This window comes from Lepidochelys olivacea (assembly GCF_965140295.1).
Source record: "Lepidochelys olivacea isolate rLepOli2 genome assembly, chromosome: 12".
Classification (NCBI taxonomy): domain Eukaryota; kingdom Metazoa; phylum Chordata; order Testudines; family Cheloniidae; genus Lepidochelys; species Lepidochelys olivacea.
In genome coordinates, this window is record NC_140422.1 from 24562718 (window position 1) to 24576097 (window position 13380).

At 39.4% G+C, this 13380-nt stretch overlaps 1 protein-coding gene across 1 annotated transcript in view; it reads right to left on the minus strand.

The window, feature by feature from the left end:
* The window catches only part of LOC311529159 (transcription initiation factor TFIID subunit 4-like), a 200205-nt gene that overhangs the window by 174515 nt on the left and 12310 nt on the right, over positions 1–13380 (minus strand). Inside the window, exon 3 of the mRNA XM_084644905.1 lies at positions 15–152. Within this exon, the coding sequence (XP_084501031.1) occupies positions 15–152 (138 nt within the window). The remainder of the gene's footprint in view (positions 1–14; positions 153–13380) is intronic.

Below are 13380 nucleotides of genomic sequence, written 5' to 3' on the forward strand. Positions count from 1 at the left end.
CTTTTAATACTTACTGTAGTGTGTGACAGCGTGGAGACTCCAGGTAAGGTTGCAGTAGATGTAGCACTAACTGATGTAGCAGTCGACTGTACAACTTTGGCTTGCAGTGGAAGTCCAAGGTGGACAGGAGATGCGGCTACAGAAGTTGGTTGCTAGTATCACAACAGAAAAAGTATTAAATGCACTCATGTTAAATTACTGAAGATGCAAAAAGTACAAAGGTTCTTTTACACAGTGATGAAATGAGTATCTAATAATTAACCTCTACAGAAAGTTACCAAAAAAGCATAATTTATTTTTACTCCATAGCAATATGTAAATGATCAAATTACTATACCTCCAGTAAGATAATTATTTTATTCATATACAGATAAAAATGTCCAGGTGTATCTTCTTCCCTATACTTGTGAGAATGTGAGCAGCAACATGCACCATTTTATTTTGAACAAGTGTTTCTTATTGCTTAAAGCATCTTAATATGTTAGCATAACACAGCAGAGCATAGGAAAAAAGGACAATGTGAAGTGGGGGAAAAATTCACTAACATTTTGTGTCACATGGATGCATTACAGCTGTTATAATATGGCATACACATGATGTCATCACTAAATTAAAAATTTTAGATTATATTTGTAACAAGTACATACTGATCTTGTAGTCATGCACTGGCTCTGTCCAGTATTTTCCTTGAAAACTTAACACAGATAGAACATTTAAAAAGAGAAAAAAGGATAAGTGAAGTAAAATTAATATGAAAAAAACATTTACACAATTATGTAAGGAACCTGCTATAAGATTCCTGGTGAGAAATGTGTGTTCTATCTTAACTTGAACTCCCATATAGTAGTCCAGGGGAAACCGGGCAAAAATAACGTTCAACTCTAGGTAGGGGCTTCCAAATTGTAATGTATGATCTTGGGGTTCCATCAATTCACTTCACAACAATTTATAAGGTGGTGGTACATGAATGAATAAAATTTGGGAGTCACTGCTTTAGAGAGAGGTGCTGGATACATTATTAACAAAGCATTTCTTGATTCACAGAGTTACAATGATAGGGACTTCAGAATCTCCCATATGTCCGTGCATAAATAAGGACAAGTATGGTGAACTGGAGAGAGGGATTTAGAGGAAATAATGGATTGAAAGGTAAAGGCAACTCAAAGAAGGAAGCCCACACAGTTTTCTTGGACATCTGCCTCTCAGAAGTATATGAAATCTTTTAAAAATATGCAAAAGAGAAATGCAGAAAATACTATCAAATGTTTTCGTACATAAAGAATATGCCACTTAGTACTGCATTTTGAGATCACCAAATGATAGATCAACATAGGTAAAGTTATCTTCAATGTCATCCTCCTCGTCTAGATCATCATCATCGTTCCTATCCACATCAAAAATAACCCTTTCCTTCATCCTTTAACCTGTAAAAAAAATTAAGTCCAAATATTTCCAGAACCAATGATACATCTAGTGCGCTGCTCAGATGAAACTCTGAAAAATTAGATTATACTTATTCTTTATCATAATAAAAGAAAAGTGATTGTTAAAAGCTTATGAAGGAAAATGATTCTGACTTACTCACAATTTTTCCCTCAGCGGAATGCTTTAACAATGACGAGCAATAAAATTGTCCTAGGCAGCCGAAATGCCCATTATTTTTAGTGGCCTATTTTCATTTGAGGAGATAAATCTAAGACATTACTACCAAATAAATTTACAACCTAGTCTTAACAATAAAAATGTACCAACAGTCAAAATGTGATTTAATTCTATGTACATTTTAGGCTACATATAAAAATTTATCATGCAGCATACAACACTGACAGAATAAAATAATTTGTAAGAAATACAGAAAGCCCAGTTTCCAAAATGGGCTCCAAGTATGCAAACCACAAAAAGTAAAATTTGCATCAAAGGGCAATTTGTGAATGCAAATAAAGTAATTAGACATCTAATTACCTGATTCACATAGGCAAATTCAAACACACAGACAAAACTGTACGTGTCGAGATCCTTGTTGACAATGTGGCCAAATATTTATTATAGTCTGAACCTTCCACAAGGCGGCAGCAGCAGCAACAAATAAATGCACATTTTAATATATTCCTCCTTTTATCTTCTAAAGCAAAATCTGACTTTTGTTTTTAAGTAACGTAACACTTACAAAAGATGCAAGACTGGTATCCCTGAACAATATAAGTTGACTATTTGCAGAACAAATACAACATATGCATCATCCATGCAAGTTTTTCACACTCCCTTGGCAATGTGCATCAACCTTTACCTAGGAACTCTCTTTAGCGGGGAGAGGTAAATTCAGTATCTATGACCATTAATTCTCAGGCTCTCTACTGATACAGCCAAGAAGGATGCCAACTAGTGCCCACTGTGATTACAGAGCTTTATAATAGATATAACAGATATATCCACTCAGATGGGGAGAGAGAGACCATAAATTCATGATAGGTGAGGCTGATAGCACTGCTTATTACTAAGGCTGCCCAGAACTTCCCATAATCAGACCCTGGTTTCAATTGCTTATAACTTTGCCAAATTAACTGTCTGGGCTGAAATTTTCCACAACAGTGGTATGCCTCAGCCTGAACTCTTCCGGAAAATTTCAGCCAATACCAAGAATGTGATTAGAGAAAAATACATTTTTCACTTACGTTAAAAAAAATTCTAGAGACCTTTTCTTTGGAATGCTCTAGTGCCCCAGGCTTTGGAATGAGGACTTGAAATTTGGCAAGAGGTGACCTTTGTGTCAAGTATGTGCCCTATTGCCATGACCATGAAAATCCATCCGAATTTGACCAAGTCATAAGCATTTGACAAATTGTATTTCACACATGCTCAGCAGAGATTGGATGAGGAACTGGCGGAGAAGCAGGGTATGGGAGCCAGAAGGGATATGACTGGAGGCAGAGAGAGAGAGAGAGAGAGAGAGAGAGCACAAGTGCAGAGGAAGGAACAGGATCTGGCTGGGCAAGGAGACTGAGCACAAGGAACCAGGGAAGAGCAATAGAAGGACTGGAAATGGCTGGGCAAGGAGAGTGGGAGCAAGAGCACACAGGTGTTCAGAGGGGCGAGACTACAACTGGGTAGGTGAGGAGAATGGGAGCCTGCGGTGGGGAAGAGACAGGACTGGGACTGGTTGGAGGGGACAGGGCAGAAGGGTCAAGCATGAGGGAAATGGGCAGAAGAGTTTGTGCCCACTAAAGTATACTCCCCTTCCACACCAAGGAATAGAACTCAAAATCTGTAGTCTCACCATTCCGCTGCTGTCAGCAAACATCTGTGAAATCCACTAATAAAGTGTCTCATTGCCCATTGGTGCCACTTTACCTGGAGGGTAACAACCTACTTCTACTAGAAGTTACTCCATTGGCTCAAGTGACAAAAGTCTGTGTGGTGGTTCTAAAGGTTCCAGCTCTGTGATTAACCATGTGGGTGTCAATATAATGCTACATGACAGAATTTCTGGTAAAAGAACATTATTAAGGATGCTAAGTCGAACACCCAAAAGTTATGAAATGCAAGAATTAAAGTTGCCTGAGCAACCTTACTTCAGCCCCCTTCTGCATATGCATTATGATTAAGGCTACGATTTAGTCATAGGTATTTTTAGTAAAAGTCATGGACAGCTCACGGGCAATAAACAAAAATTCACAACTCATGACCTGTCCATTACATTTACTAAAAATACCCCTGACTAAACCTTGGGGGGGAGGGGCGTGTTGTTGGGGTGCCACCCGGAGGGGCTGCTGCTGGGAGGGACCTCCCCAGGAGGTTGCCAGCAGCACCAGCTGCCGGGAGCCACTGAGCAGCGGCTGCTTTGGCCACTGCTGCCGGGGGCTGCCAAGCAGCAGCTGCTCTGGCTGCCCCCGGGACTGCTGCTGGGGGTGGCGGTTACTGGGAGGGGACCAGGGGGCCACTGCTCGGGGAGGGGCCGGGGGCCATCCCGGGACTACCAAGCAGCAGCTGCTCCAGCTGCCCCTGGGACCGCTGCTCAGGCAGTGAACTCAATGGGAGTTGTGCTATGAAAATATAAAGTGCTATATAATGCTAATTACTAAGAAAAATCACGTCCTAAGTGTCTCAAATTGGGCATCTAAAATTAATGTATATTTTTATCTGAATCTCGCTGTGCTTCAGTTCACCATCTGTAAAATGGGAATAATACCACCACGTTCAATTCACAGAGGTGTTGTGGAAATCAATTCATTACTGTTTGCGAAGCATTCAGATAATATAGCGTTGTCTACCACAGAAAATCCTTTGAGGGAATTAGTAACTCTGTCTTCAGAGCACTGTTTATATAGTGTGCTATAAATACAGCCTGGTTTCACATACTGAATAATGACCATAAAACAAAATATTTAACTGCTCATTAAGTGAGCACAATCCCTCCAGTGTACTGAATGAGGTTGGAGTCCTATGGAAAAAACAGTATGTGATCACATAACTAAAGACTATCATAACACATATATGCACAAGGGGGATTTAATTAAGGTTACACAGGAAACCTTCATTCTAGCATTTCTTAACTTTTTATTTGGAACCTTAAGAATGTTATTTTAATGTAGTTTGTGTGTGTGTGTGTACTATCCTAAGTATGTTTAAATTGCTATGTAAGAATATTCCAAGTACATAAATAGTAGAATTTACATGTACCAGTGGTTAATTTTTTCTTAAAGAAGAATTATATATCCAAGGTGAACAAAAGGCAGAAAGATGGTCAACTCTAGCCTACACCTCACAGAAAAAAGCACCGTCAACCCTCCACCACCATATCTATTGGTCTCCCACCGACACATCTAGTACTAATCTCTCCTCACATGCTGGCAATTTACCTTTCAGCATTCAAACAAGGTTAAATTTCCTTCTCCCAGGAATATCCAAATACTCTACAAACATTTTTTTTTTATTGTTAGGGAGAACAGAACAACAGGTACCTTTAAAATAGGTATATTTTGGGACCTATTAACATGGACAAGTATTTCTTTAAATAACATAATGAAGAGAGACAACTTGAAAAAGAGATCCAGTTACTCACTGTGGAAAAACACTGGATATGGGTTATATTAACTCTTCATGAAACTAAATTATAGGATTGGGAATGCTCTTGTCTGTAAAGATAAGCCATAACAATTCAAAATGCTCTGCAAAGAGAAGGTATGAATACATTACCATTTGACTACATGGCACCTACTATTATCTGAAAGTTCATTAAGGTTATCAGAAATTTAATTCTCAAAAGTGATGACTGAAATAAGATTTAACCAACTCCAGAAAAGCATCAGGCTGATCACTGATGACCAAATATTCCCACAGAAAACTTGAACACTGTCACATGCAGGGCAAACATCACAAAGAATTAACAGCGAAGACTCTTTAGATCCTTGCTGACAGTTTTAGTTCTATGCTAAGTTTCACTGATATGAAGGCAGTTCATTAAACAAAACATTAACATTAAGGTATGTTTGCATTTAAAGAGGTTACCTATATGGGTAAAACATCTATAGAATCAGGGCCTAACATTGCATATAAGATTTTTTTTTTTTAATCTACAACTCACATTTCCATTTCACTGGTATACATTGGAACTGTAATTTTACCACCAGTTTCAGATTACTGAAAGTACCATTATTTTTGACTTTTCATTTATGCATGTAGCAGCAGCCTGACTAATAAGAAACACAAACAAAGAGCAGGAAATTTGGCTTAAAGAATTCAAAAACAAACAAAGCTCTTAACTACATAAACTGAAAATGTAAACAGAAAAAGAAAGCTATCAATGAAAAACTAGATGGCAGCACCTACCTACGTTTTAAAATTTCACAAGTACAGTGCTGCTTTCTCCAATATTATTTCAAATGCTGAAAAGCATTAGGCATAACATACTCTTTGAAGATTATAATTCAAGTAATTTACTTGGTAAAAAAACAAGAATATTGATATTTTAATTTTCCCATAATTGTCATCTATGATTTCAAAATGGAGCAGTAATGAATCTAAAACTTCATAGAACTGTAGATTGTACTTTCACACATTATAAAAATTGCATAACAAAACTATGAGATTTGAAAATTCCAAAACATAAATCACTGTTAAAATAACCAAATATCACAATGCTCAATCACAGGACATAGAAAGAATTATATCAAATTCATACAGAAACATGGAATAAAGAGAGTAAAATATTGTACAGTTTTGACAAGGTATTTATTTTAAATATGCCAAATGCTTTTCCAATTTCATTAGAGGGCTTTTTCTGAACCAAGAATATAAATCAGGCACAAAGCACTCTTATTACAATCAGAGCAGATGTCATTCTCCCCAAAGGGCATCCATGATGCAGATAAGGTCCACAAGACAACAATAAGTTTCCATAAGGATACAGTAAGAGAGAGACACTTACAGGAGCACAGAAATATAATCAAGAAAAGAGAAGACAGACTCCCCCTAGTGACATAAATGTTTCAGCAATGCAATAAAATCTTAGAATTTACTCATGAGGAAAGATTAGAAATGTAACTGCACCTATTCAAGTTTTACTTACTTCAATACTTTATTTCAGTTAAAAAAAGAAGTAGCAATTTATATTCACACGATGATTACAGTTCCAATGTAAACACACTGTATGCATCTTTCTCTGAATCACTGCTTTCTATATAGCATTCTGCAATCTTGAGATTCTGAATGTTATTTTAATTAAATCTTATTGTACTGATTTGCACTCATTTATTTATATGCTGCACATCCTTCTGTAATTTATTTTTGTCCTCCGTGGTCTCTCCTAGCTTGGCACTAAACTGACCCAGAGAAGGATGCCATCCTAAGTGAGCTGTAGCTCACGAAAGCTCATGCTCAAATAAATTGGTTAGTCTCTAAGGTGCCACAAGTACTCCTTTTCTTGTTGCTCTGTTGACCCTCTCTCGCTGGCAGTATAGCTCCTCCTGGAGCAGTTTTCCAGACTTCTGCTAGGAAACACAGGCACAGATTACAGTGCTACAGAGAGTGTTTCGTCCTCCACTTCACTTCTCTTCCCCACAGTCACTCACACCACCTATAAAGGTAGGTATTGTTCTCATTTTACACAATGGAAAACTGAGGCAGAAGGAAGTTAACTGTCTAGCACAAGGTCACAAATCAATGGAAGAGCCAAAAAGGGAATCCAAGGCTAACAGAAGCCAAAATATTATTTTCAAAAGGCATTTGTCTAGCTTCTGTGAGAATTTCATGCAAGACTGTTCTAAAAGCTGTATTAAAATATTGCTGTATTATGTTTACTGCATTCCCTCCATCCACAAAACTGACAAGTGAGTCAAATAATATTTCAAGTTTCTGTGGCATGGCCTATTCTTCATTACATACAAAAATGTTAAAAAAAAGTTACTTAGGTTGCAAAGCCAAGCACTCAAATTTTAGGAAATGCCAGATTTATGGTTGCCTGTGCAACCGTAATTCTGCCCTTTGTAATGTTCAACCTATGCACTGAATGAGACAGAGGTACTGTGGAAAAAATAGTAGGGTATTATTTAAAGACTGTATCATAATGCATACAAACAAGTGGGCAAAATTAAGGTTGCATGTATAACTGTAAACTTAGCATCGTCTAACTTTTGAGTGTTTGATTTTTGCAACCTAAGTAACTTTCTTAACCTTTTCTAATGTATTTTCCTAAGTTGCTGATCTTTAAAGGGAAAGGTAAAAAAAAATCCTCTTCCATACAACTATAACATCCCTCCCCTATCATGTACGAACAGCACAATTTGAACCCTGAACCTTCAGCAATGCAGCCTGGACTTCTAACACACAAGGTACAGGACCAAATATGTTAGCTAGCAGCAGAAGAATGCTGTTGTTCAGAGGGGACAGGTTATGGGCTTCCAAAACCCAGCTCTCCCTCTTTTTCCTCCACAAAAGTAAGGGGCTCCAGCCCCACAAGATGCCCCCAGAAGGAAAGACTGGCTAAGAGTTTACAGTTGGAGCTTGTCCCCCCGTCTCTCTTCCCTCCCCAAGAAATGGGGGAACCCCTACCCATGTCATGTCCCAGGTATGGAGGAATAGAATACTGAGGCCATGTACCAGGCCTGGGGTGTGGTGTAAGGGTTGGGGGTACACTTGCTGCTTTACTATGTATTGCTCATCAAGTTAATCTCATCTGAGTGGATTTTTATCATTTTATTTTTTGCTCATTAGTGGCATTTTTAACCTATTGTTGAAGTTAGATTAATCTCCATTAACCTGGAATCCCTCAATTGTTCTTTATGAGTTGTCAAAAATAAATGTCAGGTTTTGCAGCTTTCTTGGCTCATTCTTTAATAATCCTTGAATGAATACCATAATATTTTGCTGATTTGTATATATTTAATTTATCTATATATTCTGCCACCTGATTCACTATGGTGCTCTTTCCCTCTGGTGATTTGGAAAATCAATATTTAAAGCTCTTAAAATTAACATACCTTTTTACAATCTTGCTCGTAAGCAAATAATTCAATAAATCATTTGAAATGATTAAAATATTTCACAACTATTAAGGAGGCAAAGCAAGGAACTGGAAGAAAGAATTAATTCTATGTCCCTCTTTGTCACTGAGGTACATTTAGACAAGTCATTTAATCCAGTGGTTTTCAAACTGCGGGTTGGGACCCAGTACTGGGTCACGGAATATAAGGCACTGGGTCACGGTAGCTAAGGCAGGCTAGTTCCTACCTGATCTGACACTGCGCTGCACCCCGGAAGCGGCCAGCAGCAAGTCTGGCTCCACACACTGCCCCCACCCCGAGCACCGGCCAATTGGTTCCCGGTCAATGGGAGCTGCAGGGATAGTACCTGCAGGCGAGAGCCACGTGGAGCTGCTTGCACGCCTCCACCTAGGAGCCGGACCTGCTGCTGGCCGTTTCCGGGGCGCAGCACGGTCTGCGGTGCCAGGACAGGCAGGAAGCCTGCCTTAGCACCCCCGCTGCGCCACTGACCAGGAGACGCCCATGGTAAGCCCATGCCACAATCCCTTGCCTCAGCCCTGAGCCCCTTCCTGCACCGCTCATCCCCAACCGCCTACCCAAGCCCTGAGCCCCCACAAAACCCAGAGTCCCATCCTGCACCCCAAACCACTCATCCCCAGCTCCACCCCAGAGCCTGCACCCCCAGCCTACAACCCTGACCCCCTCCTGCACTCCAACCCCCTGCCCAAGCCCAGAGCCCCCTCCCACACCCTGAACCCCTTATTCCTGGCCCCACCCCACAGCCCTCATCCCTGCACCCCAAACCTCTGCCCCAGGCCTGAGCCCCTCCCACACCCCAAACTCCTCATCCCCAGCTCCACTGGGTCGCGGGCATCAAAAATTTTCTTCACCTGGGTAGCCAGAAAAAAAGTTTGAAAACCACTGCTTAACCCCTTTTTAGGTCTCAGTTTCTCCATGTGCAAAACAAAAATTACTAATTATTTCAATACTGTCCTAAGGCCCCAATCAGGATTGTCCCCTCTCTGCTAGGTACTATACAAACATATATGAAGATGCAAATATTATCTGATGATCTTATAATTTAATAATACTTTCTCACATTTTAAAGTGCCTTGAGATCCTCAGAAGGAAGGTAATATTCAAATACAAAATATTAGTGTAGTTATAACTATTCATAATGTTAAGTTAAATCAAGTAAAGAAGCGAGAACATTTTAGTGCTAATTTAGTGTTAACGTAAACTGAGTGTATATACATTGTATGTCATTGTGCAAGGCATTGAATTTAGCCGTATAGAGTGGAAAATCTATCAACTTCATGAAAAAACTCGTACAGATACAGACAGACATCATCTTCCTTTCCAAATGCAAACAGATGGACATCATACCAAAAGGACTAAAGGTAAAAACACCGCTGTTCCTCAGACGTTCTTGTCAACTGCTGGAAGTAGCCCACCTTGATTATCACTACAAAAGGTCTCCCCGTCCCCCCCCTCTCCTGCTGATAATAGCTCACCTTACCTGATCACTCTGGTTACAGTGTGTATGGTAACACCTATTGTTTCATGTTCTCTGTGTATATAAATCTCCCCACTGTATTTTCTACTGAATGCATCTGATGAAGTGAGCTGTAGCTCACAAAAGCTTATGCTCAAATAAATTTGTTAGTCTCTAAGGTGCCACAAGTCCTCCTTTTCTTTTTTGAGTGTATGCACTTATTTTGCCCAAATCAAAAGATTTCATTATATGCCTCATAACAATTTGGTTCAGATATCACTCTTTGATCAAGAGGGGCCTAGAGAGAAACAAGCATTAAGATTGAATCCCCTCTTTCACTCTAGAGCAAATTTTGATGATCCACCTATGAGACACAATTGCAATCTATAGAGAAGAAAATGATATCAGCTTGAACTCTTAATACTAGTAAACAAGAATAGCCTTCTGCTCCTTACATATTTGAACAAACATTTTTATAGAATATTTTCAATGTAAAAGTTGCACATTTAAAATAAAAACAGTCAGCAAATACAAAATGTAAGTTTCCTACAATGTTAACTCAGCCATCACAAGGCATGTATAGGCTTTTTGTAAAGGATGCTGAAAACAACAGGGAGGAAAGACTGCCAGATGATTAGGGCACTACTCTAGGACTTGGGAAACTTGGGTTCAAGCCCCTGCTCCTAGAGAGACTTCCTGCATGATCCTGGGCCTTAGTTCCTGTCTGTAAAATGGGTATTTTCCTCCTAATGTAGCTCTTCCCTACCTCACAGGGTGTTGCAAGGATAAATGCATTAAAGACTGTGAGGTGGTCAGATACGATGGTGAGAGAGACCATATGAGTAACCTATCTAGAATAGACAGAAGACCAGTAACTGACAAGACAGGACCTAAACAAGTTTTCTGATTATATGAAAATGCATATGATAACATTCTCTGAAATGCTTCCAATCCATGCACAGGGCAGTCAGACTGGCAGAACTGCAGGGCCTCGATGCATAGATGAGACAATGGTGACTGGAGGAAGGATTTAAGTTTATAAGGAACTGGGGAAGCTTGTGAGAAAGGAAGAGGAGCCTATACAGGAAGGATGGACTCTGATGACCAAAATGGAACCAGATTGCTGGCATGTAAAATTAAAAAGATCATAGAGGAGTTTTTAAACTAAGGGCTGGGGGAAGGCCAACAGGCTGCAAAGAAGCACCCTATATGAAAAGCGACTTCCTTTAGGGGAGGGCTGATTAAAGGGGAGAAATAGTCAAACGAAACAGAGTACCATTCAGTTACATTACATGAAGGCAGAGAACTAAATATTGACGACTTTTATAAGTGCTTGAACACAGATGCTAGAAGTCTAACTACAAAGATGGGTGAACTTGAATGCCTGGTATAAATTGAGAATATTGATATAATAGGCATCACAGAAACTTGGTGGAACGATGATAATCAATGGGACACGGTAATACCAAGGTAGCAAATACACATGAATGACAGAGAAAGTTGCATTGCTTGTGGGAGGGAGACCCCTGTATGTGAAAGAAAGCAGAGTCAAATATAGTAAAACTTTTAAATTAATGAAACTGCACCACAAAATATCTATGAATAGAAATTCCATGCTTGAATAATAAGAGTATAGCAGTAGGAATATACTACTGACCACATGATCAAGATGGTAACAGTGACGGGGGGATGAGAGAGACAACAAAAACAGAAAACCCAGTAATAATGGGGCATTTCAACTATCCACATATTGACTGGATACATGTCACCTCAGGACAGGATGCAGAGATAAAATTTCTAGACATTACTGACTGTTTTTTTGGAGCAGCTAGTCCTGGAACTCAAAAGGGGAGAGGCAATTCTTGATGTAGTCCTAAGTGGTGCAGAGGACATATAGTGCCCATTGGAAAACATAACCCCAACTATACATACAAAATGATCAGGTCTAAATAAGCTCGTCACTCAAGAAAGAGATCTTGGAGTCAGTTATGGATAGTTCTTTGCAAACATCTGCTCAGTGTGCAGCTGAAGTAAAAAAAAAAAAGGTAACAAAATGTTAGGAACCATTAGAAAAGGGATAGAAAATAAGACAGAAAATATCAAAATGTCACTATGTAAATCCATGGTATGCTCACACCCTAAATACTGTGTATAATTCTGGTGGCCACATCTCAAAAAAGATATATTAGAATTGGAAAAGATATACAAAAGGGCAACAAAAATTATTAGGGCAAGGGAACAGCAGCTTCCATATAAGGAAATATTAAAAAAGACTGGGACTGTTCTGCTTAGAAAAGAGACAACTAAGTTGGGATATGATAGCGATCTATAAAATCATGGATGCTGTGAAGAAAATGAATAAGGAAGAGTTACTTACCCCTTCCCATAACACAAGAATCAGGGGGTCACCCAATGAAATTAATATGCAGCAGGTTTAAAACATACAAAAGGAAGTACTTTCTTCACACAACGCCCAATTAACTGTGGAACTTGTTGCCACAGTATGTTGTGAAGGCCCGAAGTGTAACTGCATTCAAAAAAGAATTACATAAGTTCAAGAAGAAAAGGTCCATTAATGGCTATTAGCCAAGATGGTCAGTGACACAACACCATGCCTCTGGGTGTCCCTAAACCTCTGACTGCCAGAAGCTGGGACTGGATGACAGGATATGGATCCCTGGATAATTGCTCTATTCTGTCCATTCCCTCTGAAGCATCTGGCACTAGTCCTGCTGGAAGACAAGATACTGGGCGAGACAAACCATTGGTCTGATGCAGTATGGCTGTTCTTACATTGTTATTCTTCATTTTCCTACACACTCAAATGCAAGAGCATGTTCAGATTATGCCACACCCCAAATAATATCACAAACCGTGCCAGACAGCAATTTTCAAACATTGTTGTAGCCTGGTGCAATTATAGGACAATTATCCTTGTACAGTGTGAAGATATATTTTTTAAACAATTATGTTAGCCAATGCTGTGCTATTATTCAATAGCAAAAAACTACATTAACACAGAGTTAAGGTTGCCTAGTGGTATGTCATCCCTCTGCAGAACACTAAACTGAGGAAAACTAACTTCTGAAAACCAGGAAATGTACAGTTAAGGTTTTCCCAACTAGCTTTATTCTGCCCTCTTTCAGCAATGCCCAAATATGCCCCATTAAGACACACATGCTGCCAATCCCACAGCTGCTGAAATGTACAAGCTCCTCTTTTTAAAAGCCATTCACTCTCACCCACAGGATTCCGCCATACACCATTAAAGGACAAAGAGGGGAAAAAAGTAGCCCATGACACCTTCCCTCTACTTCCCTATAGCAGGCAGTAGCCAATGGGAATTATTTGCATACACTGCAGGTGCAGTCAGTGCATTGGATGTACCTACACTAAATGGTGGAGGCA